Raw genomic sequence first — 25,037 nt, 5'->3', positions numbered from 1 at the left:
CAGCCCAGGCACAGCCTTCACACTCTCAGCCCTTCCCATCACTGCCTTCCCCACCCTACCAGCCTCAGACCCAGCCCAGGCACAGCCTTCACACTCTCAGCCCTTCCCATCACTGCCTTCCTCACCCTACCAGCCTCAGCCCCAGCCCAGCCACAGCCTTCTCACTCTCAGCCCTTCCCATCACTGCCTTCCTCACCCTACCAGCCTCAGCCCCCACCCAGCCACAGCCTTCACACTCTCAGCCCTTCCCATCACTGCCTTCCTCACCCTACCAGCCTCAGCCCCCAGCCCAGCCACAGCCTTCACACTCTCAGCCCTTCCCATCACTGCCTTCCTCACCCTACCAGCCTCAGCCCCCAGCACTGCTGCAGTGCAATGCTGCATGCAAAGCAATGCTGCAGGCTTCACCCCTTCCCCACCCTGCTGTCACCCCAGGGATGGGGGCTGGGGTTCACCCTGCCAGGCTCCAGCAAGCAGCAGGAGCCCCTCTAGGGCAGGAGAGCCTCGCTGGGGGCTGCTGGAGCAGCCAAACACTTGCCAATGGGCAAAGCCAAGCTGCTGTGCCCAGTTTGGGCTGATCCTGGCCTCTGACCACAGCATGACTCAGGTTGGAAGGGAACTCAGAGATCATCTGCTCCAGCTCCCTGCCATGCCCAGGGATGCCTCTCAATGAGACTCAGCTGCTCAAGGTCTCACCCAGCCTGGCCTTGAGCCTCTCCAGGCAGGAGGCAGCCACAGCCTCCCTGGGCAGCCTGTGCCAGAGTCTCACCTCCCTCACACTGCACAGCTCCTTCCCCAGCTCCACTCTCAGCCTGCTCTGCCTCAGCTCCAAACCATTGCCCCTTGGCCTGCCTCAGCCCCCCTCAGCCAAAGGCTCTCTGCAGCCTCCCTGCAGGCTCCCTTCAGGCCCTGGCAGGAGCTCTGAGGTGTCCCTGGAGCCTTCTCCTCTGCAGGCTGCACCCCCCCAGCTCCCTCAGCAGTGCCCACAGCAGCTCTGGCATCACCTCTGTGCCCTCCTCTGGCCTCACCCCAGCAGCTCTGTGCCCTCCTGGTGCTGCAGCCAGCAGAGCTGGAAGCAGAATTGGAGGTGAGGTCTGAGCAGAGCAGAGCCCAGGGGCACAATGCCCTCTCCTGCCCTGCTGCCCACACTGCTCTGGCTGCAGCCAGCACACAGCTGCCTGCTGGGCTGCAGGAGGGCACTGCTGGCTGCTGGGGAGCTGAGAGTGTGAAGGCTGTGGCTGGGTGGGGTCTGGGGGTGCTGAGCAGCAGCAGCCTGAGTGTAAATCACAGGAGCCCTGAGCACATCCACACAGCAAAGCAATGGGTGGTGGAGCAGAGTGCCCGGGGAAGGGCTGGGGGAAGGGCATGTGGAGGACGCTGCCAGGGAGGGGTTGTGCCCTCCTGGTGCTGGGGAGGCAGGATTGGAGCTGAGGTCTGAGCAGGGCAGAGCCAAAGTCCCTCTGGAGCCTTCTCCACCCCCCAGCTCCCTCAGCAGTGCTCACAGCAGCCCTGGCATCACCTCTGTGCCCTCCTCTGGCCTCACCCCAGCAGCTCTGTGCCCTCCTGGTGCTGGGGAGGCAGGACTGGAGCTGAGGTCTGAGCAGGGCAGAGCCAAAGTCCCTCTGGAGCCTTCTCCACCCCCAGCTCCCTCAGCAGTGCTCACAGCAGAGCTGCTCCAGCTCCAGAGTTCCTCCTCACTGTAATCCAGAGGCAAGAGCTGAGACTCAGGTCATGGCTGACCAAAGAACAGAGGTCACCAACCTCTGCCATGAAGTATGGCACAACCCTGATCATGGCCATGGACCTCTGGCACAAGATTGGCTGTGAGCTGCCTCATTCTTCTGAAGGGCCTGCAGGTCTTTGCAAGTGGGCACAGGATCACAGGATCACAGGAGCACAGCATGTGAGGGGTTGGAAGAGACCTCTGGAGAGCTTCCAGTCCAACCCCTGCCAGAGCAGGAGCAGAGAACCCAGCACAGGTGGCACAGGAACACAGCCAGGCAGGGCTGGGAAGGCTCCAGAGACTCCACAGCCTCTCTGGGCAGCCTGTGCCAGGCTCTGGGACCCTTAGAGTCAAGCTCAGGGCACACAGGAACACATCCAGACAGGGCTGGAAAGGCTCCAGGGAAGGAGACTCCACAGCCTCTCTGGGCAGCCTGTGCCAGGCTCTGGGACCCTTAGAGTCAAGCTCAGGGCACACAGGAACACATCCAGGCAGGGCTGGAAAGGCTCCAGGGAAGGAGACTCCACAGCCTCTCTGGGCAGCCTGTGCCAGGCTCTGGGACCCTCACACTCAAGAAGTTCTTCCTCCTGCTGAGGTGCAGCTTCCTGTGCTGCAGTTGCCATCCCTTGCCCTTGTCCTGTGCCAGGGCACAGGTGAGCAGAGGCTGTCCCTGTGCCTCCCCTCCTGACCCCCAGCCCTCAGGCACTGACAGGCACTGCTCAGGTCCCCTCTCAGCCTTCTCCCCTGCAGACTCAGCCCCAGGGCTCTCAGCCTCTCCTCACCAGGCAGTGCTGCAGTCCCTGCAGCATCCTTGCAGCCCTCCCTTGGACCCTCTCCAGTAGATCCCAGTCCCTCCTGAGCTGGGCAGCCCAGAACTGGATGCAGTATTCCAGCTGTGGCCTCAGCAGGGCAGAGCAGAGGGGCAGGAGAACCTCCCTCCATCTGCTGCCCACACTCTTAATGCCCCCCCAGGACCCCATTGGCCTTTCTGCCCCCCAGGGCACATTGCTGTGCCATGGATGGTTCTCCACAGCACCCTGAGGTCCCTCTCCTTGGGGCTGCTCTCCAGCAGGCACCTCCCAGCCTGGGCTGCTGCAGTTTTTATCCCTTCCCAGGTGCAGAACTCTGCACTGATCCCTGCTGAACCTCCTTAGCTTCCTCTCTGCCCAGCTCTCAGCCTGGCCAAGTCTTGCTGAGGGGAGAAGAAGGTTGCAGGGTTAGACTCAAGTGGCATTAAGGTGGCAATGATTCCTGCTGTCCTTTTTGCCCTGCAGGAGGTGGAGGAGCCCAGGGCTGACCCTTGGCACGGCCTGAGGGTGCATGCCTGGGTTCTGGTGCTGGCTGGGAAGAGGGAGGTCACTGAGAGCTTCTTCATTAACCCCTTCACTGGGAGCAGCCACAGCACCAGGGATGAGCACTTCCTGGGCATTGAGAGCATCTGGAACCACAAGAACTTCTGGGTCAACATGCAGGACTGCAGGGGTGGCTGCAAGGTGAGGAAGACTTTGGACAGCTCTGTGCATGGCAGGGACAGCCAGGCTGAGCTGAGGTCTGGGGGGAAGGCCAAGGTCAGAGAATGATGCTCTGGAGCAGGGCATTGAGTCCAGCAGCAGGGAGGCTGCAGGTGGCAGCAAGCCAGGAGCAGCTGTGGAGCTGTTGGAGGGCAGCAGAGCCCTGCAGAGGGACCTGGGCAGGCTGCATGGGTGGGCAGAGGCCAAGGGGATGAGAGTGAAGAAGGCCAAGGGCAGGTTGTGCACTTTGGCTACAGCAGCCCCAAGCAGCAGTGCAGGCTGGGGCCAGAGGGGCTGAGAGCAGGCAGGCAGAGAGGGCCCTGGGGGTGCTGTGAGAGAGCAGCTGCAGAGGAGGCAGCAGTGTGCCCAGGTGGGCAGCAGAGCCAGTGGCATCCTGGGCTGGCTGAGGAGCAGTGTGGGCAGCAGGAGAAGGGAGGTTCTTGTGCCCCTGTGCCCAGCCCTGCTCAGGCCAGCCCTGGAGTGCTGTGTCCAGCTGTGGGCTCCTGAATTGCAGAGAGCTGCTGAGGTGCTGGAAGGTGCTGAGAGAAGGGCAGCAAGGCTGGGGAGGGGCCTGGAGCACAGCCCTGTGAGGAGAGGCTGAGGGAGCTGGGGGGGGTGCAGGCTGCAGCAGAGGAGGCTCAGGGCAGAGCTGATTGCTGCCTGCAGCTGCCTGCAGGGAGGCTGTAGCCAGGTGGGGTTGGGCTCTGGTGCCAGGCAGCAGCAGCAGCAGAAGGGGCCCCAGGCTGAAGCTGTGGCAGGGCAGGTGTGGGCTGGCTGTGAGGAGGAAGCTGCTGGCAGAGAGAGTGATTGGCACTGGCATGGGCTGCCCAGGGAGGTGGTGGAGTGGCCGTGGCTGGAGGGGTTGGAGGCAAGGCTGGCTGGGCACTGAGTGCCATGGTGTGGTTGTTTGGGCAGGGCTGGGTGCTAGGTTGGCACTGAGTGCCATGGTGTGGTTGGTTGGCTAGGGCTGGGTGCTAGGTTGGCACTGAGTGCCATGGTGTGGTTGTTTGGGCAGGGCTGGGTGCTAGATTGGCACTGAGTGCCATGGTGTGGTTGGTTGGGCAGGGCTGGGTGCTAGGTTGGCACTGAGTGCCATGGTGTGGTTGGTTGGGCAGGGCTGGGTGCTAGGTTGGCACTGAGTGCCATGGTGTGGTTGGTTGGGCAGGGCTGGGTGCTAGGTTGGCACTGAGTGCCATGGTGTGGTTGGTTGGGCAGGGCTGGGTGCTAGGTTGGCACTGAGTGCCATGGTGTGGTTGGGTGGGCAGGGCTGGGTGCTAGGTTGGCCTGGCTGAGCTTGCAGCTCTCTGCCAACCTCTTTGCTTCCCTGCTTCCAGGACTCTCTGAGTTCCAGGCTGTGCCTATGCAGACCTTTAACTCCCTGCTGCCCAGCCAGGAGCAGAGCAGCTCAGGCATGCAGGAGCAGTGTTTGGCTCAGTCTCAAGCAGCCATGAGGCTGCCCTGGAGCTCAGTGGACTTCTCCTCTGTGGCCTCAGGATCTGCTCTTTCACCTGGGGGATGGGAGCAGCTGGGAAGCAATGCTCTCAGGGAGCACCAGGCCTCCTCAGGCTTCCAAGGAGGAAAAGGAGCTCTTGGAGAGAGATGAGGATGATCTGGTGAGTGACCCAAACCTTGGCCCTCCTCCTCAGGGGATGCTCTTTGGAGCTGCTGCCTTTGCAGGCTCACACTCAGCCCTGCCTGCTGCCCTCTCCAGGTTGGGGCACTCCTGCTCTCAGCAGCTTTTGGTTGGCACTTCAGGCTCGTTTTTGATCTTGAATGGTTCTGAGGGTTTGCAATCTGCTCATGCAGCACAGAAGGCAAAGTGCATCCTGGCTGCAGCCAGGGGAGTGTGGGCAGCAGGGCAGGAGAGGGCATTGTGCCCCTGGGCTCTGCTCTGCTCAGACCTCAGCTCTAGTCCTGCCTCCAGCTCTGCTGGCCCCAGCACAAGCAGGGCACAGAGGAGGGCACAGAGGTGATGCCAGGGCTGCTGTGAGCACTGCTGAGGGAGCTGGGGGTGGAGAAGGCTCCAGAGGGACTTTGGCTCTGCCCTGCTCAGACCTCAGCTCCAGTCCTGCCACCCCAGCACCAGGAGGGCACAGAGCTGCTGGGGTGAGGCCAGAGGAGGGCACAGAGGTGATGCCAGGGCTGCTGTGAGCACTGCTGAGGGAGCTGGGGGGGTGCAGCCTGCAGGGGAGAAGGCTCCAGGGGCAGCTCAGAGCTGCTGCCAGTGCCTGAAGGGAGCCTGCAGGGAGGCTGCAGAGAGCCTTTGGCTGAGGGGGGCTGAGGCAGGCCAAGGGGCAATGTTTTGGAGCTGAGGCAGAGCAGGCTGAGAGTGGAGCTGGGGAAGGAGTTGTGCAGTGTGAGGGAGGTGAGAGCCTGGCACAGGCTGCCCAGGGAGGCTGTGGCTGCCTCCTGCCTGGAGGTGCTCAAGGCCAGGCTGGCTGAGACCTTGAGCAGCTGAGTCTAGTTAAGAGTTGTCCTTGCCCATGGCAGGGAGTTGGAGCAGATGATCTCTGAGGTCACTTCCAACCTGAGCCATTCCTGAGGCAGGACCCAAAGTGCTTATTTTTGGTGTCCTCAGTGGCTTAGAGATCTGTAGAGCTCCTCTGGGATGAAATCATTTTAACACCTGAAACCCAAAGCAAAGACTTTCTGGATACTTTTCCTCTCCTGGCTGCTGTGTGGAGTTGCCAACCCAAGGAGCAGGCAGTGCCAACCCCTGCCATGCCCAGGGACACCCTACCCTAGAGCAGGCTGCACACAGCCTCAGCCAGCCTGGCCTCAAACACCTCCAGCCATGGGGCCTCAACCCCCTCCCTGGGCAACCCATTCCAGCCTCTCCCCACTCTCCTGCTCAGCAACTTCCTCCTCCCCTCCAGCCTCACTCTCCCCACCTCCAGCTTTGCTCCAGCCCCCCCACTCCTGCCACTCCCTCACAGCCTCCAAAGTCCCTCCCCAGCTTTTTTGCAGCCCCCTGCAGATGCTGCAAGGCCACCAGAAGGTCCCCTGGGAGCCTCCTCTGCTGCAGCCTGCACAGCCCCAACTCTTTCAGGCTGTGCTCACAGCAGAGCTGCTGCAGCCTCTGAGCATCCTCCTGGCCCTGCTCTGGACACTCTGCAGCATCTCCACAGCCCTCTTGTGCCAGGGGCTCCAGCACTGGATGCAGGACTCCAGGTGGGCTCTCAGCAGAGCAGAGCAGAGGGGCAGAATCCCCTCCCTGGCCCTGCTGCCCACACTGCTGCTGCTGCAGCCCAGGCTCTGCTTGGCTCTCTGGGCTGCAAGTGCACACTGCTGGCTCCTGCTGAGCTTCTCCTCCAGCAGCACCCCCAAGTGCCTCTGCTCAGGGCTGCTCTGCAGCCTGGCACTGCCCAGCCTGCATTGGTGCTTGCCATTGCCTCCACCCAGCTGCAGCACCTTGCCCTTGGCGTTGTTGCAGCTCCTGAGCTTGGCTTGTGCCCACCTCTGCAGCCTGCCCAGGTGCCTCTGGCTGCCATCCCTGCCCTGCAGCCTGCCTGCTGCAGCACACAGCTTGGTGTGGGCACAAACCTGCTGAGGCTGCACTCAGTGCCCCTGTCCAAAATGAAGACTGAAGAGAAGCTGCCCCAAAAGATGCCAACCCCTGCTTGTGTTTCAGCAGGGAAAGGAGCAGGCAGCCACGAGTTTGGACATGCCACCATCCTGGGTAGCTCAGCTACAGCTATCTCCCACAGGTATGTACCCATGGCACCTGGGGATGTGCTTTATTGACTGTGCTGAAGGTCCTGAAGCTTGAACTCAACGATCTTAGAGAGCTTTTTCCACCTGAAACAATTCTTTGGCTCTATTCTCCCCTTTCCTTGCCCTCCAGATACCCTTTGAGTGGATCTGGGAGGTTGATTTCTCTCCCTCAGAAGCTTTCCAGGTACCAGGATGGACTTTGCTGATGCTACCACGCAGGTGGCACTGCCTCTGCATTAGCAAATAGCTGCTTTGGGAGAGAAAAGCAACAACTGAAGAGGTTTTAAAGCACCACAGGGAGGGGCTGAGCTGCTTTGGAGCAGGATTTCTCCCCCTGGAATTCTTTCTCCTGGGGCTATGCAGAAGGGAAGTGAATTTCTCTGCCATCTCTCTGGGTTCAATGGAAGGATCCAACTCAGTGGTCTCCTGATCTGCTCCTTGACCTTCTCTTGCTCTGCTCTTTGACCTTCTCTTGCTCTGCTCCTTGACCTTCTCTTGCTCTGCTCTTTGACCTTCTCTTGCTCTGCTCTTTGACCTTCTCTTTCTCTGCTCTTTGACCTTCTCTTGCTCTGCTCTTTGACCTTCTCTTGCTCTGCTCCTTGACCTTCTCTTTCTCTGCTCTTTGACCTTCTCTTGCTCTGCTCCTTGACCTTCTCTTGCTCTGCTCTTTGACCTTCTCTTGCTCTGCTCCTTGACCTTCTCTTGCTCTGCTCTTTGACCTTCTCTTGCTCTGCTCCTTGACCTTCTCTTACTCTGCTCCTTGACCTTCTCTTTCTCTGCTCTTTGACCTTCTCTTGCTCTGCTCTTTGACCTTCTCTTTCTCTGCTCCTTGACCTTCTCTTGCTCTGCTCCTTGACCTTCTCTTGCTCTGCTCTTTGACCTTCTCTTGCTCTGCTCCTTGACCTTCTCTTGCTCTGCTCTTTGACCTTCTCTTGCTCTGCTCTTTGACCTTCTCTTGCTCTGCTCCTTGACCTTCTCTTACTCTGCTCCTTGACCTTCTCTTTCTCTGCTCTTTGACCTTCTCTTGCTCTGCTCTTTGATCTTCTCTTGCTCTGCTCTTTGACCTTCTCTTGCTCTGCTCCTTGACCTTCTCTTGCTCTGCTCTTTGACCTTCTCTTGCTCTGCTCTTTGACCTTCTCTTGCTCTGCTCTTTGACCTTCTCTTGCTCTGCTCCTTGACCTTCTCTTGCTCTGCTCCTTGACCTTCTCTTTCTCTGCTCTTTGACCTTCTCTTGCTCTGCTCCTTGACCTTCTCTTGCTCTGCTCCTTGACCTTCTCTTGCTCTGCTCCTTGACCTTCTCTTGCTCTGCTCTTTGACCTTCTCTTGCTCTGCTCCTTGACCTTCTCTTGCTCTGCTCTTTGACCTTCTCTTGCTCTGCTCTTTGATCTTCTCTTGCTCTGCTCCTTGACCTTCTCTTGCTCTGCTCTTTGACCTTCTCTTGCTCTGCTCCTTGACCTTCTCTTGCTCTGCTCCTTGACCTTCTCTTGCTCTGCTCTTCGACCTTCTCTTGCTCTGAGGCCTTCCCTTGGTGTGCTCTTTGAAGAGGAAGCTCTGCTCTGGCTCCAGATGCCTCAGCACAGTGAACACCTCCCAGCAGCAGGAGCTCAGCACCCTCAGCTAAAGCTGCAAGGGCTTGGACACACCAGAGAGCATCTTTGCCTCTTCCCTCTGCCCCTTGGCTGTGTGCAGGATGAGAGGAGCCTGCTGAGGTCCCTCAGGAGCCAGCTCCTCTCATGCTTGGCACACAGCTTGATGGCTACAGCCAGAGAGTGGCACCAGGGAGTCCATGTCCACGTGGAGGGCAGTGCCAAGGGGAGTCCCTCCAGGATCAGAACTGGCCTCAGTCTTGTTTAACCTCTTTGTTGGTGCCCTGGGCAGTGGCACTGAGGCAGCCTCAGCAGCTTCACCAGCACCAAGCTGTGTGCTGCAGCTGACAGGTGGAGGGAAGGATCCAGCCAGAGGCACCTGGGCAGGCTGCAGAAGTGGGCACAGGTCAAGCTGAGGAAGTTCAGCACGACCAAGGGCAAGGTCCTGCAGCTGGGTTGGGGCAATGGCAAGCACCAATGCAGGCTGGGCAGTGCCAGGCTGCAGAGCAGCCCTGGGCAGAGGCACTTGGGGGTGCTGCTGGAGGAGAAGCTCAGCAGGAGCCAGCAGTGTGCACTTGCAGCCCAGAGAGCCAAGCAGAGCCTGGGCTGCAGCAGCAGCAGTGTGGGCAGCAGGGCCAGGGAGGGGATTCTGCCCCTCTGCTCTGCTCTGCTGAGAGCCCACAGCTGCAGCCCTCTGCCCAGCTCTGGAGCCCTGTGCCAGGGGAGGGCTGGAAGGTGCCCAGAGAAGGCCAGGAGGATGCTCAGAGGGTTGGAGCTGCCCTGCTGTGGGCACAGGCTGAGAGAGTTGGGGCTGTGCAGGCTGCAGTGCAGAAGGCTGCAGGGAGAGCTTCTGGTGGCCTTGCAGCATCTGCAGGGGGCTGCAGGAGAGCTGGGGAGGGACTTGTGAGGGTGGGGGAGAGTGATAGGAGTGGGGGGGATGGAGCAGAAGTAGAAGTGGGGAGATGGAGATTGGATGTTAGGAAGAAGCTCTTCAGCATGAGGGTGGTGAGAGCCTGGCACAGGTGGTGGTGGTGGAAGCCTCCTCCCTGGAGGTGTCCAGGGCCAGGCTGGATGTGGCTGTGGGGAACCTGCTCTGGTGGGAGGTGAAAGCCTCCTCCCTGGAGGTGTCCAGGGCCAGGCTGGATGTGGCTGTGAGCAACCTGCTCTGGTTGGGAGGTGGAAGCCTCATCCCTGGAGGTGTCCAGGGCCAGGCTGGATGTGGCTGTGAGCAACCTGCTCTGGTGGGAGGTGAAAGCCTCCTCCCTGGAGGTGTCCAGGGCCAGGCTGGATGTGGCTCTGGGCAACCTGCTCTGGTGGGAGGTGAAAGCCTCATCCCTGGAGGTGTCCAAGGCCAGGCTGGATGTGGCTGTGGGCAACCTGCTCTGGTTGGGAGGTGGAAGCCTCCTCCCTGGAGGTGTCCAAGGCCAGGCTGGATGTGGCTGTGGGCAACCTGCTCTGGTTTGAGGTGTCCCTGCCCATGGCAGGGAGGTTGGAGCTGGATGAGCCTTGAGGTCCCTTCCAGCCCTGACAGTTGTGTGGTTCTCTTGCTCATGCAGAGCTGCAGACTCGCTACCCCCAGGGCAGGAAGGTGACCCTCTACAAGAAAGCCAAGCTGGAGAAGTGGGCTCCATACCAGCACGAGAAGGGACTGGTGCAACGACTCTCCTGCTACACAGACCTGCCCTGTGAGAGGCATGGGTGGGAAGGAGCAGCCTCAGGGGGCACCACAGCCTGGTCTCCAAGTTGCTGACACAGGGGCTTAAGGGGTGGGCCAGGAGATGGGTACAGAGCTGGCTGGATGGCAGCACCCAGAGAGTGGCTGCCAATGGCTGCATGGCCAAGTGCAGGCCAGGGGCAAGCAGAGTCCCTCAGGGGTCAGTGCTGGCACAAGGCTTGGTCAGCATCTCTGTGGGTGCCATGCACAGAGGCACTGAGTGCAGCCTCAGCAGGTTTGTGCCCACACCAAGCTGTGTGCTGCAGCAGGCAGGCTGCAGGGCAGGGATGGCAGCCAGAGGCACCTGGGCAGGCTGCAGAGGTGGGCACAAGCCAAGCTCAGGAGCTGCAACAAGACCAAGGGCAAGGTGCTGCAGCTGGGGGGAGGCAATGCCAAGCACCAATCCAGGCTGGGCAGTGCCAGGCTGCAGAGCAGCCCTGAGCAGAGGCACTTGGGGGTGCTGCTGGAGGAGAAGCTCAGCAGGAGCCAGCAGTGAGCACTTGCAGCCCAGAGAGCCAAGCAGAGCCTGGGCTGCAGCAGCAGCAGTGTGGGCAGCAGGGCCAGGGAGGGGATTCTGCCCCTCTGCTCTGCTCTGCTGAGAGCCCACCTGGAGTCCTGCATCCAGTGCTGGAGCCCCTGGCACAAGAGGGCTGTGGAGATGCTGCAGAGTGTCCAGAGCAGGGCCAGGAGGATGCTCAAAGGGTATGGCACTGAGTGCCAGCCTAGCACCCAGCCCTGCCCAACCAACCACACCATGGCACTCAGTGCCCCATCCAGTCTTTGATGCATTCCTGAGTGCCCTTCTCTAGGTGCCCTCTGCCTTGGCAGAGGTGAGTTGGATTTGATCTCCAGAGCTCCCTTCCCACCCTCCCATCCTGTGCTTGCACTTTGGCTCCTTGCTGTTATCCTGCCATGCCTAAGGACCTCTCAGCCTCTGGCTGGCTCTCAGCTTCCCATCACTCCAGGGAAGTCCAGATGCTGCCCAGAGAGGTGATGGAGACATTCCAAACCCACCTGGATGCCTTCCTGGGTGACCTTCCCTCGGGCTGGATGATCTCCAGAGGTCCCTTCCTACCCCTCTCAGTGAACAGACTGAGGCAGCACAGCCTGGGGGCAGGCAGCTCCCTGCTGCCAGTCTCTCTCTTGTGCTTTCTCAGCCTCCTCTCTCATTCCTGAGGGATTTCACCTCTCAGTCCCTTCAGCATCCTCGGAGCCCTCCCTTGGACTCTCTCCCTGTCCCTGTGTGGTTGTCTCAGGGGCACAAGCTGCTGGCCCAGACCCCTGCGAGCTGAGGGAGTGAACTTAGACCTTCCCCCAGCTGAACCTTTCCACCTCCAACAGCCTGAGGGGAGGTTGTGAGTTGCTTTGTCTCTTGCCAGGTACCGAAGTAGTGGAGGTGAGGGAGTGGTTCAAGCACCGAGAGGATATGCTGGAGAGGAGGGAGGTCAATAAACAAACCCAGCTGAGCACAGACTACTTCAGCCCAGGACACCTCTTCCATCTTAAAGGTATCTCCCAGCTCCTGCCCAAACAACCACACCATGGCACTCAGTGCCAACCTAGCACCCAGCCCTGCCCAAACAACCACACCATGGCACTCAGTGCCAACCTAGCACCCAGCCCTGCCCAAACAACCACACCATGGCACTCAGTGCCAACCTAGCACCCAGCCCTGCCCAACCAACCACACCATGGCACTCAGTGCCAACCTAGCACCCAGCCCTGCCCAAACAACCACACCATGGCACTCAGTGCCAACCTAGCACCCAGCCCTGCCCAAACAACCACACCATGGCACTCAGTGCCCAGCCAGCCTTGGCTCCAACCCCTCCAGCCACGGCCACTCCACCACCTCCCTGGGCAGCCCATGCCAGTGCCAATCACTCTCTCTGCCAGCAGCTTCCTCCTCACAGCCAGCCCACACCTGCCCTGCCACAGCTTCAGCCTGGGGCCCCTTCTGCTGCTGCTGCCTGCCTGGCACCAGAGCCCAACCCCACCTGGCTACAGCCTCCCTGCAGGCAGCTGCAGGCAGCAATCAGCTCTGCCCTGAGCCTCCTCTGCTGCAGGCTGCACCCCCCCAGCTCCCTCAGCCTCTCCTCACAGGGCTGTGCTCCAGGCCCCTCCCCAGCCTTGCTGCCCTTCTCTCAGCACCTTCCAGCACCTCAGCAGCTCTCTGCAATTCAGGAGCCCACAGCTGGACACAGCACTCCAGGAGTGGCCTGAGCAGTGCTGGGCACAGGGGCACAAGAACCTCCCTTGTTTGTTCCTTGAGAGAAGAGACTGAGTCCCACCTGGCTCCAGCCTCCTCTCAGAGAGGTCATCCTCTCCCCCTGGGTTTCTTTTTCTCCAGGCTAACCAACCCCACTTCCCTCTGCTGCTGAGCCCAAAGAGGCTGAGGGATGCAGCAGGCAACTGACACAGCCTCAAAACAGCTTCAGGCTCAACTGCTTGCACTCTTAGGAGCTTTTGAGTCCTTGCTGAGGCTTCCTCTGGACAGACTGAAAACACTGCAGTCAGTTTTGGGCTCCCCACTCCAAGAAGGACATTGAGGGGCTGGAGCAGGTCCAGAGAAGGGCAACAAAGGTGGGGAAGGGTCTGGAGCAGAGGGCTGGGGAGGAGCAGCTGAGGGAGCTGGGGGTGTGCAGTGTGGAGCAGAGGAGGCTGAGGGAGACCTCATTGCTCTCTGCAGCTGCCTGAGAGGAGGCTGCAGCCAGCTGGGGCTGGGCTCTGCTGCCTGGGCTCAGGGGATAGAAGGAGAGGACCTGGCCTGGAATTGTGCCAGGGTTGAGGAGAAGGAAACATTTCCTTGCTGCCAGAGTGGTCAGGGCTTGGCAGAGGCTGCCCAGGGGAGGTAGTGGAGTGCCCATGGCTGGAGGTGCTCCAGAATCCCGTGGCCATGGCACTTGGGGCCATGCCTGGAGGTGTTCCAGAAAGCAGTGCCCATGGCTGGAGTTGGGCAGAGGAATGATGCTGAGCAGGGCAGAGGAGTGATGCTGAGCAGAGGAGTGATGCTGAGCAGGGCAGAGGAGTGATGCTGAGCAGAGGAGTGATGCTGAGCAGGGCAGAGGAGTGATGCTGAGCAGAGGAGTGATGCTGAGCAGGGCAGAGGAATGATGCTGAGCAGAGGAATGATGCTGAGCAGAGGAATGATGCTGAGTAGGGCAGAGGAGTGATGCTGAGCAGGGCAGAGGAGTGATGCTGAGCAGGGCAGAGGAGTGATGCTGTGCAGAGGAATGATGCTGAGCAGGGCAGAGGAGTGATGCTGAGCAGGGCAGAGGAGTGATGCTGAGCAGGGCAGAGGAGTGATGCTGAGCAGAGGAGTGATGCTGAGCAGATGAATGATGCTGAGTAGGGCAGAGGAGTGATGCTGAGCAGGGCAGAGGAGTGATGCTGTGCAGGGCAGAGGAGTGATGCTGTGCAGAGGAATGATGCTGAGCAGGGCAGAGGAGTGATGCTGAGCAGGGCAGAGGAGTGATGCTGAGCAGGGTAGAGGAGTGATGCTGAGCAGAGGAGTGATGCTGAGCAGGGCAGAGGAATGATGCTGAGCAGAGCAGTGATGCTGAGCAGAGCAGTGATGCTGAGCAGGGCAGAGGAGTGATGCTGAGCAGGGCAGAGGAGTGATGCTGAGCAGAGGAATGATGCTGAGCAGGGCAGAGGAGTGATGCTGAGCAGAGGAGTGATGCTGAGCAGGGCAGAGGAGTGATGCTGAGCAGAGGAATGATGCTGAGCAGTGCAGAGGAGTGATGCTGAGCAGAGCAGTGATGCTGAGCAGGGTAGAGGTGCTGAGCAGGGCAGTGATGCTGAGAAGAACAGTGGTGCTGAGCAGAGTGCAGTGCCCATGCCTGGAGGAGCTCCAGACCCCTGTGCCCGTGGCACTTGGGGCCAGGGTTTGATGCCCACGGTGGGGCTGGGTTGCTGCTTGGCCTGGCTGACCTCAGAGAGCTTTGCCAACCCAACCCATTCTCTGCTCTGTACTTCTGTGGCTGCTGCCTGCAAACATCCCCAAGGCTCTTTTGTGTCCTCAGCTCACTCCTACACCTCCCTGGAGCCAGAGGCTGAGCGCAGGATGGAGTTTTACCACGAGGCAAGAGCTGATGACCTCCAGAGATGCCATGCAAGTGCCAGCAGGCTGACAGAGCACTTTGTGGGTCGAGCTGATCTCCTGCACCTCCTTCACGTGGAGTTTGCTGAAGGAGAGAAGAAACCAACCTTGGATGGCAGCAAAACTGGCAGAAGCTTCCGACCTGTAGTGGTATGGGCAGGGCAGGAGCAGGGAAACCTCTGCCCCTGGCACATCTCTGCTGTGCCAAACATGCTGCTCTGAGGCTTTGAGCTGGGAGAGGAGAGACTGAGAGTGGAGAGGAGGGAGAAATTGTTGGCAGTGAGGGTGGGGAGAGCCTGGCACAGGTTGCCCAGGGAGGTTGTGGAGCACAGAAGCACAGAATGGGATCTTTGATCTGATCTTTGATCCCATTCTGTGCTTCTGTGCTCCACAACCTCCCTGGAGATGTTCAAGTCCAGGCTGGATGAAGCCTTGAGCACCCTGTGCTGGTGGGAGATGCCCTTGTGGAGCACAGGAACAGCTCAGGAGATAGCTGCAAGCTCTTCTTGGCAAGAAGAGAAGCAGAAGAGGGACAGGGAGATGCTGGAGGGGGTCCAGAAGAGGCCCCTAAGATGCTCAGAGGCTGCTGGAGAAGCTCTGCTATGGGCACAGGCTGGGAGAGTTGGGACTGTGCAGCCTGGAGAAGGCTCCAGGGAGACCTCAGAGCAGCCTGGCAGTAGCTGAAGGAGCTCCAGGAGAGCTGGGGAGGGACTTTGGACCAGGGCTGGGGGTGTCAGGATGAGGGCAAATGGCTTTGAGCTGGGAGAGGGGAGAGGGAGAGTGGAGAGGAGGGAGAAATTGTTGGCAGTGAGGGTGGGGAGAGCCTGGCACAGGTTGCCCAGGGAGGTTGTGGAGCACAGAAGCACAGAATGGGATCAAAGATCCCATTCTGTGCTTCTGTGCTCCACAACCTCCCTGGAGGTGTTCAGTGCCAGCCTGGATGAGGCCCTGAGCAGCCTGTGCTGGGTGGGAGCTGCTCCCTGCCTGTGTCAGGAGCCTTGGCACTGCCTGAGCTTTAAACTCCCTTCCAACCTAAACCATTCCCTGAAGCTCTGAAACTCCTTTGCTGCTTTTCATGCCAAGCACAGTGAAGAACAGCAGGGAGAGGCCATCAAAGCCCAGGTCTAGTTTTGAGCTTGGCTTTCCCCCCCCCCCCCCCCCCCCCCCCCCAAAACTCTCTCAATCTTGTCAGGTTTTTGGGCTTGTCTGATTTGCCTCTTTCCTCTTCCTCTTCCCTCCCTTCATTAGCTCATCAAGGAGTCCTTCCAGAGAAACCCAGCAAAGCCTGCTGAAGAAGATGTGGCAGAGGTTGTCTTTAGGATCCCAGAGAGGAAGATCCACTTGACCTATCACTTGGATGAGAACTCCATCACTGCTTCCAAGAGGGAATTCTTCCAAGTGGCAGAGAGGGACATGGAAGGGCAGAAAATCTTCAGGACCCATGAAATGTGCATCACCTACGAGGCAGGGAGCAAAGCTGCTCAGAGCTTGGCAGGTTTCAAGGGGCCAAGACACAAAGGGCAAGCTGAGGAGTTGGTGTGGCACTTTGCCTGCTGCCCCTCTGCTCCCTCCCAGTCAGCTGCCAGGCTGAGCACTTGGGTGCCCCTGGCATGCTGGAAGTGAATTGGGCATGCAGAGTGAAAGGCCACAGCTGAGGGCAGCCTCAGCAGGTTTGCTGCCCACACCAAGCTGTGTGCTGCAGCAGGCAGGCTGCAGGGCAGGGATGGCAGCCAGAGGCACCTGGGCAGGCTGCAGAGGTGGGCACAAGCCAAGCTCAGGAGCTGCAACAAGACCAAGGGCAAGGTGCTGCAGCTGGGGGGAGGCAATGCCAAGCACCAATGCAGGCTGGGCAGTGCCAGGCTGCAGAGCAGCCCTGAGCAGAGGCACTTGGGGGTGCTGCTGGAGGAGAAGCTCAGCAGGAGCCAGCAGTGTGCACTTGCAGCCCAGAGAGCCAAGCAGAGCCTGGGCTGCAGCAGCAGCAGTGTGGGCAGCAGGGCCAGGGAGGGGATTCTGCCCCTCTGCTCTGCTCTGCTCAGAGCCCACCTGGAGTCCTGCATCCAGTGCTGGAGCCCCTGGCACAAGAGGGCTGTGGAGATGCTGCAGAGTGTCCAGAGCAGGGCCAGGAGGATGCTGAGAGGCTGCAGCAGCTCTGCTGTGAGCACAGCCTGAAAGAGTTGGGGCTGTGCAGGCTGCAGCAGAGGAGGCTCCCAGGGGACCTTCTGGTGGCCTTGCAGCATCTGCAGGGGGCTGCAAAAAAGCTGGGGAGGGACTTTGGAGGCTGTGAGGGAGTGGCAGGAGTGGGGGGGCTGGAGCAAAGCTGGAGGTGGGGAGAGTGAGGCTGGAGGGGAGGAGGAAGTTGCTGAGCAGGAGAGTGGTGAGAGGCTGGAATGGGTTGCCCAGGGAGAAGTGGAAGGAGAAGGAGGGAAAGAGAGAAAGAGAGAGAGAGAGAAAGAGAGAAAGAGAAAGAGAGAAAGAGAGAAAGAGAGAGAGAAAGAAGGAAAGAGGAGAAGACAGGGAAGAAGGAGAAGGGGAAGGAAAAGGAGGAGAAGGAGGAGAAGAAGAAGGAGAAGAAGAAGGAGAAGGAGAAGGAGAAGGAGAAGGAGAAGGAGAAGGAGAAGGAGAAGGAGTGGGACAGGAAGAAGGAGATGGAGAAGAAGGAGAAGAAGGAGAAGAAGGAGAAGAAGGAGAAGAAGGAGAAGGGGAAGGGGGAGAAGAAGAAGAAGCAGGAGAAAGGGAAGGAGAAGGAGGGAAAGAGAGAGAGAAAGAGAGAAAGAGGAAGAGGGGAAGAGGGGAAGAGGGGAAGAGAGGAAGGGAGGAAGGGAGGGAGGGAGGGAGGGAGGGAGGGAGGGAGGAAGGAAGGAAGGAAGGAAGGAAGGAAGGAAGGAAGGAAGGAAGGAAGGAAGGGAGGAAGGGAGGAAGGGAGGAAGGGAGGAAGGGAGGAAGGGAGGAAGGGAGGAAGGGAGGGAGGAGAGAGGGAGGAAGGAAGGAAGGAAGGAAGGAAGGAAGGAAGGGAGGAAGGCAGGAAGGGAGGAAGGGAGGAAGGGGGGAGGGGCGGAAGGGAGGATGGGAGGAAGGGAGGAAGGGAGGAAGGGAGGAAGGGAGGAAGGGAGGAAGGGAGGAAGGGAGGAAGGGAGGAAGGAAGGAAGGAAGGAAGGAAGGAAGGAAGGAAGGAAGGAAGGAAGGAAGGAAGGAAGGAAGGAAGGAAGGAAGGAAGGAAGGAAGGGAGGCAGCTAGAGAGCTCAGCACTGCCATCGCTGCCAGCCTCTGACCAGGGGCAGGACCCTGCTGGGGCACGCTGCAGTGCTGCTCCACAGCTGCCTGTAGGGAGCTCCAAGGGGGGCTGCAAGCAGCAGGTTTCCACCTTTGGCTTCTCCTCACGTTGAAGCTTCACAGTATCACAGTATTATCAGGGTTGGAAGAGACCTCACAGAGCATCAAGTCCAACCCTTTAGCACAGAGCTCAAGGCCAGACCATGGCACCAAGTGCCACGTCCAGTCCTGCCTTGAACAGCTCCAGGGACGGCGACTCCACCACCTCCCCGGGCAGCCCATTCCAGTGTCCAATGACTCTCTCAGGGAAGAACTTTCTCCTCACCTCCAGCCTAAATCTCCCCTGGCACAGCCTGAGGCTGTGTCCTCTCCTTCTGGTGCTGGCCACCTGAGAGAAGAGAGCAACCTCCTCCTGGCCACAACCTCCTCCTGGCCACAACCACCCCTCAGGTAGTTGCAGACAGCAATAAGGTCTCCCCTGAGCCTCCTCTTCTCCAGGCTAACCAATCCCAGCTCCCTCAGCCTCTCCTCGTAGGGCTGTGCTCAAGGCCTCTCCCCCAGCCTCGTTGCCCTTCTCTGGACATGCTCAAGCATCTCAATGTCCCTCCTAAACTGGGGGGCCCAGAACTGAACACAGCACTCAAGGTGTGGTCTAACCAGTGCAGAGTACAGGGGCAGAATGACCTCCCTGCTCCTGCTGGCCACACCATTCCTGATGCAGGCCAGGATGCCACTGGCTCTCTTGGCCACCTGGGCACACTGCTGGCTCATGTTCAGGCGGGTATCAATCAGCACCCCCAGATCCCTCTCTGTTTGGCTGCTCTCCAGCCACTCTGACCCCAGCCTGTATCTCTGCATGGGGTTGCTGTGGCCAAAGTGCAGCACCCTGCACTTGGAGCTATTGAAGCCATCCCCTTGGACTCTGCCCATCTGTCCAGGTGGTCAAGGTCCTGCTGCAGAGCCCTTCTGCCCTCCAACCCAGCCACATCTGCCCCCAGCTTGGTGCCATCTGCACACTTGCTGATGACTGACTCCATGCCCTCATCCACATCATCTATGAAGCTGTTAAAGAGGATGGGGCCCAGCACTGATCCCTGAGGGACACCACTAGTGCCAGCCACCAGCTGGATGTGGCACCATTCACCACCACTCTCTGGGCTCAGCCCTCCAGCCAGTTCCTAACCCAGCACAGAGTGTTGCCATCCAAGCCGTGGGCTGACAGCTTAGCCAGCAGTTTGCCACCGGGGTGACTGCACAGGGGGCACTGCTGGCAGGGCCATCCTCTCATCTCTGAGCCTTGCAAAACCAGCTGCAAGCAGCTTAACAGCAGCAGCAGCAGCAGCAAAGTGCTGCCTGACGTTGGCGAGGGATGCAGGACCCAAAGCCTTAACCCTCTGCTGGATGTCAGTTTGCTGTTGCCCTGCTGGCAATCAGCCTCACTGCCTTGCCTCCAGCAAAGCTCTGCTGCTCTCTGCTAGCAGAGGACCCTGTCCCTCGCACACAGGGAGCACAGTTTGGCCTCTCTGCTTCTAGGTTGGGTCCTCTGAGAAAGGGAAGAGTCGGTACCAGCTGTACAAACTGTTCCAGAGGCTGTCGAAGGAGGAGCAGAAGCTGAAGGAGGAAATCCAGCAGTTCGAAGCAGAGGTAAGGGGGAGGTGGCTGCAGTTGGGACAGAGCTGGGCAGAAAGAGCCACTGAGGAGCTTGCCTGGGGGCAAGATCTGCTCTGCCAGCAGCAGGGCAAGCACGGGAGAGTGCTGCCAGAGTGGGGACAAGCTCAGGGGAGTCTCTCTTCTGTCCTCTCCAACCTACACCTGCCCTGCTCCAGTGCCAACTCACTGCCCCTTGTGCCACCACTACCAACAACCCCTCCCTGTGTTCTCTGCTGGCACAGAGCTGCCAACTCCAACCTGCTTTCAGGGAGCTGTGGAGAGCAATGAGGGAAGGGACAGAAGGGTAGGACAGAAGAGAGACTCCTCTCAGCCTCTTCTTCCCCAAACTGGACACACTTGTGCAGATCTTCTCTGTGCAGCCTCATGCTGCAGTGCCTGAGGGCAAGATCTGCTCTGCCAGCAGCAGGGCAAGCATGGGAGAGTGCTGCCAGGGTGGGGACAAGCTCAGGGGAGTCTCTCTTCTGTCCTCTCCAACCTACACCTGCCCTGCTCCACTTCCAACCCACTGCCCCTTGTGCCACCACTACCAACAACCCCTCCCTGTGTTCTCTGCTGGCACAGAGGTGCCAACTCCAACCTGCTTTCAGGGAGCTGTGGAGACCAGTGAGGGCTCCTCTCAGCCTCTTCTTCTCCAAACTGGACACACTTGTGCAGATCTTCACTGTCTGACCTCATGCAGAGTGATGCCAGGGTGGGGACAAGCTGAGGGGAGTCTCTCTTCTGTCCTATCCAACCTACACCTGCCCTGCTCCAGTGCCAACTCACTGCCCCTTGTGCCACCACTACCAACAACCCCTCCCTGTGTTCTCTGCTGGCACAGAGCTGCCAACTCCAACCTGCTTTCAGGGAGCTGTGGAGAGCAATGAGGGAAGGGACAGAAGGGTAGGACAGAAGAGAGACTCCTCTCAGCCTCTTCTTCCCCAAAGTGGACACACTTGTGCAGATCTTCACTGTCTGACCTCATGCAGAGTGCTGCCAGGGTGGGGACAAGCTGAGGGGAGTCTCTCTTCTGTCCTGCCCAACCTACACCTGCCCTGCTCCAGTGCCAACCCAGTCCCCCTTGTGCCACCACTACCAACAACCCCTCCCTGTGTTCTCTGCTGGCACAGAGCTGCCAACTCCAACCTGCTTTCAGGGAGCTGTGGAGAGCAATGAGGGAAGGGACAGAAGGGTAGGACAGAAGAGAGACTCCTCTCAGCCTCTTCTCCCCCAAACTGGACACACTTGTGCAGATCTTCTCTGTGCAGCCTCATGCTGCAGTGCCTGGGGGCAAGATCTGCTCTGCCAGCAGCAGGGCAAGCATGGGAGAGTGCTGCCAGGGTGGGGACAAGATGAGGGGAGTCTCTCTTCTGTCCTCTCCAACCTACACCTGCCCTGCTCCAGTGCCAACCCACTGCCCCTTGTGCCACCACTACCAACCACCCCTCCCTGTCTTCTCTGCTGGCACAGAGCTGCCAACTCCAGCCTGCTTTCAGGGAGCTGTGGAGAGCAGTGAAGGGAGGGACAGAAGGGCAGGACAGAAGAGAGACTCCTCTCAGCCTCTTCTACTCCAAACTGGACACACTTGTGCAGATCTTCACTGTCTGACCTCATGCTGCAGTGCCTGGGGACAAGATCTGCTCTGCCAGCAGCAGGGCAAGCATGGGAGAGTGCTGCCAGGGTGGGGACAAGCTCAGGGGAGTCTCTCTTCTGTCCTCTCCAACCTACACCTGCCCTGCTCCAGTGCCAACTCACTGCCCCTTGTGCCACCACTACCAACAACCCCTCCCTGTGTTCTCTGCTGGCACAGAGCTGCCAACTCCAACCTGCTTTCAGGGAGCTGTGGAGAGCAATGAGGGAAGGGACAGAAGGGTAGGACAGAAGAGAGACTCCTCTCAGCCTCTTCTTCCCCAAAGTGGACACACTTGTGCAGATCTTCACTGTCTGACCTCATGCAGAGTGCTGCCAGGGTGGGGACAAGCTGAGGGGAGTCTCTCTTCTGTCCTGCCCAACCTACACCTGCCCTGCTCCAGTGCCAACCCAGTCCCCCTTGTGCCACCACTACCAACAACCCCTCCCTGTGTTCTCTGCTGGCACAGAGCTGCCAACTCCAACCTGCTTCCAGGGAGCTGTGGAGAGCAATGAGGGGAGGGACAGAAGGGCAGGACAGAAGAGAGACTCCTCTCAGCCTCTTCTTCTCCAAACTGGACACACTTGTGCAGATCTTCACTGTCTGACCTCATGCTGCAGTGCCTGGGGGCAAGATCTGCTCTGCCAGCAGCAGGGCAAGCATGGGAGAGTGCTGCCAGGGTGGGCACAAGCTGAGGGGGGGTTTCTCTTCTGACCTTTTGGAAGGTGTTGGACATCCTGAAGATGTGTGAGGAGAAAGAAGCTGCTGTGAAGTTGTTCCTTCCCATTTCAGATACAGAAAGGGATGAAAAGAGAAGGCAGCAACATGAAGCCATGGTAAGGAGACTTCTTTCATCCCAATGTTGCTGACCTGGGACACAGAGAACCCCACAGGGAGATGCTTCTGTCTGAGGAGGGGGTCATTAAAATGTCCAGAGCCAAAGCTGCCTATGGCAGGGGGTTGGAACTGGATGATCCTTGAGGTTCCTTCTAACCTAAACCAGGGGTTGGAACTGGATGATCCTTGAGGTTCCTTCTAACCTAAACCATTCTATGACTCTAAACCCCAGCAGGGGTTAAGTCAGCTCAGATTCACTGACTGCCCCTGAAAATGGAGCTGAATCTCCCTTCTCCCAGCTCAAAGCATTTGTGCCTCATCCTGGCACTGCCAGCTCTTGTCCAAAGTCCCTCCCCAGCTCTGCTGGAGCTCCTTCAGCTTACTGCAAGGCTGCTCTGAGGTCTCCTTGGAGCCTTCTCCAGGCTGCACAGCCTCAACTCTCCCAGTCTGTGCCCACAGCAGAGCTTCTCCAGCAGCCTCTCAGCATCTCTGTGGCCTCCTCTGGCCCCTGCCCAGCAGCTCCAGGCCCCTCCTGTGCTGGGTTCCCAGAGCTGGAGGCAGTGCTGCAGGGGAGGGCTGAGCAGAGCAGATTGGAGGGGCAGAATCCCCTCCCTGTGCTGCTGCTCTGCCTGCTCTGGCTGCAGCCAGCACACAGCTGGCTCTGGGCTGCAGCCACCAGTGCTGCCTGCTGGGCACTTGGGCACCCCCTGGTCCCCCCAAGGCCTTCTGCTGCAGGCTGCTCTGCAGCCTCTGCTCAGCCAGCCTGGCTCTGTGCTGGGCACTGCCCTGCCCCAGCTGCTCAGCCAGCCTGGCTCTGTGCTGGGCACTGCCCTGCCCCAGCTGCTCAGCCAGCCTGGCTCTGTGCTGGGCACTGCCCTGCCCCAGCTGCTCTCCAGCCTGGCTCTGTGCTGGGCACTGCCCTGCCCCAGCTGCTCCCCAGCCTGGCTCTGTGCTGGGCACTGCCTGCCCCAGCTGCTCACCAGCCTGGCTCTGTGCTGGGCACTGCCCTGCCCCAGCTGCTCCCCAGCCTGGCTCTGTGCTGGGCACTGCCCCAGCTGCTCACCAGCCTGGCTCTGTGCTGGGCACTGCCCTGCCCCAGCTGCTCACCAGCCTGGCTCTCTGTGCTGGCACTGCCCTGCCCCAGCTGCTCACCAGCCTGGCTCTCTGCTGGGCACTGCCCTGTCCCAGCTGCTCCCCAGCCTGGCTCTGTGCTGGGCACTGCCCTGCCCCAGCTGCTCACCAGCCTGGCTCTGTGCTGGGCACTGCCCTGCCCCAGCTGCTCACCCAGCCTGGCTCTGTGCTGGGCACTGCCCCTGCTGCTCACCAGCCTGGCTCTCTGCTGGGCACTGCCCTGCCCCAGCTGCTCACCAGCCTGGCTCTCTGCTGGGCACTGCCCTGCCCCAGCTGCTCACCAGCCTGGCTCTGTGCTGGGCACTGCCCTGCCCCAGCTGCTCCCCAGCCTGGCTCTGTGCTGGGCACTGCCCCAGCTGCTCACCAGCCTGGCTCTGTGCTGGGCACTGCCCTGCCCCAGCTGCTCACCAGCCTGGCTCTCTGCTGGGCACTGCCCTGCCCCAGCTGCTCCCCAGCCTGGCTCTGTGCTGGGCACTGCCCCAGCTGCTCACCAGCCTGGCTCTCTGCTGGGCCCTGCCCCAGCTGCTCAGCCAGCTTGGCTCTGTGCTGGGCACTGCCCTGCCCCAGCTGCAGGACCTTGCCCTCGGCCTTGCTGAACATCATAAGGTTGGCTTGGGCTCAGCTCTGCAGCCTGTCCTGGTGCCTCTGGATGGATCCTTCCCTCCAGGGTCTGAACTGGTCCAAGATTGGAAGCAAATCCCTGCAGGGCTGGGGAGGAGCTTTGGGCTTTTGTTTCGCTTGAGCTGTTGGAAGCAGCTGGGGCAGGGCAGTGCCAAGCACAGAGCCAGCCTGGGACTCTCTCCATCCTTTTCCCTTCCAGAAGAGCACAGTGGAGGAGAAGCTGCCAGGACCTGAGGAGCAGCCCCTGGATTTCCTGGCACCTTTCCTTCGTCCCGTTGGCCACGGAGAGCCCCTGAGCAGGAGGCAGGCTCTGCGTGTCAGAGAGAGCTGCTTGGCTGACCTGAGGCAGCAGCTCAGGCACAGGCTCAGCATCATCCAGGATCGCTTGGAAAAGGTATTCCCAGCCCTGCTGCCAGGCTCTGTGTGTGCTCCACTGGCAGGAGGGCACTGCACAGCTCCAGCTGGCCCAGTGGAAGGTGGCAGAGGAGGTGGCACTGGATGGTCTTTAAGGTCCCTTCCAATTCAAAGCCTTCTGTGAGCTCAGTGTGGCAGCAGGAAAGCAGCTCCTTGCTGCAGGAAGGACACTGAGGAGCTGGAGCAGGTCCAGAGAAGGGCAACAAAGGTGGGGAAGGGTCTGGAGCAGAGGGCTGGGGAGGAGCAGCTGAGGGAGCTGGGGGTGTGCAGTGTGGAGCAGAGGAGGCTGAGGGAGAGATCATTGCTCTCTGCAGCTGCCTGAGAGGAGCTGCAGCCAGCTGGGGCTGGGCTCTGCTTGCCTGGGCTCAGGGGATGGAAGGAGAGGACCTGGCCTGGAATTGTGCCAGGAGAAGGTTAGATTGGAGAGGAGGAAGATTTCCTTTGGTGCCAGAGTGGTCAGGGCTTGGCAGAGGCTGCCCAGGGGAGGTGGTGCAGTGCCCATGCCTGGAGGTGCTCCAGAACCCTGTGCCCATGGCACTTAGGGTCAGGGTTTGATGCCCATGGTGGGGTTGGGTTGCTGCTGGGACTGGATGATCTCAGAGGCCTTTTCCACCCCAAACCATTCCAAGATTCTATGAACCAAACCTCCTTTGGTTCCCTTAAGAGAGCCACAACAGGCCTGAATTTTTGATGCTTCTTGTTGGATAGCAAATCAAAGACCAGAACAGCTCCAAGGTGACAGAGCTCAACCCTTTGGCCACAGCAGACCCAAGCAGCAGTGCAGGCTGGGGCCAGAGGGGCTGAGAGCAGGCAGGCAGAGAGGGCCCTGGGGTGCTGTGAGAGAGCAGCTGCAGAGGAGGCAGCAGTGTTGCCCAGGTGGGCAGCAGAGCCAGTGGCATCCTGGGCTGGCTCAGGAGCAGTGTGGGCAGCAGGAGAAGGGAGGTTCTTGTGCCACTGTGCCCAGCCCTGCTCAGGCCAGCCCTGGAGTGCTGTGTCCAGCTGTGGGCTCCTGAATTGCAGAGAGCTGCTGAGGTGCTGGAAGGTGCTGAGAGAAGGGCAGCAAGGCTGGGGAGGGGCCTGGAGCACAGCCCTGTGAGGAGAGGCTGAGGGAGCTGGGGGGTGCAGCCTGCAGCA

General features: G+C 59.8%; 1 protein-coding gene across 1 annotated transcript in view; it reads left to right on the top strand.

Annotated features, from left to right (window-relative positions):
• DRC7 (dynein regulatory complex subunit 7) overlaps positions 1–24,707 on the top strand; it is a 34,312-nt gene extending 9,605 nt beyond the window's left edge. The window contains exons 8-18 of the mRNA XM_064159764.1: positions 2,998–3,216; positions 4,728–4,847; positions 6,866–6,941; positions 10,091–10,219; positions 11,628–11,756; positions 14,274–14,500; positions 15,599–15,814; positions 19,154–19,264; positions 21,626–21,736; positions 23,689–23,958; positions 24,612–24,707. Of these exons, the coding sequence (XP_064015834.1) occupies positions 2,998–3,216; positions 4,728–4,847; positions 6,866–6,941; positions 10,091–10,219; positions 11,628–11,756; positions 14,274–14,500; positions 15,599–15,814; positions 19,154–19,264; positions 21,626–21,736; positions 23,689–23,958; positions 24,612–24,707 (1,704 nt within the window). The remainder of the gene's footprint in view (positions 1–2,997; positions 3,217–4,727; positions 4,848–6,865; positions 6,942–10,090; positions 10,220–11,627; positions 11,757–14,273; positions 14,501–15,598; positions 15,815–19,153; positions 19,265–21,625; positions 21,737–23,688; positions 23,959–24,611) is intronic.
• Positions 24,708–25,037: the final 330 nt, after the last annotated feature.

Source organism: Pogoniulus pusillus, chromosome 20, assembly GCF_015220805.1.
Source record: "Pogoniulus pusillus isolate bPogPus1 chromosome 20, bPogPus1.pri, whole genome shotgun sequence".
NCBI lineage: Eukaryota > Metazoa > Chordata > Aves > Piciformes > Lybiidae > Pogoniulus > Pogoniulus pusillus.
This window is presented reverse-complemented; position numbering and strand designations above follow the sequence as displayed.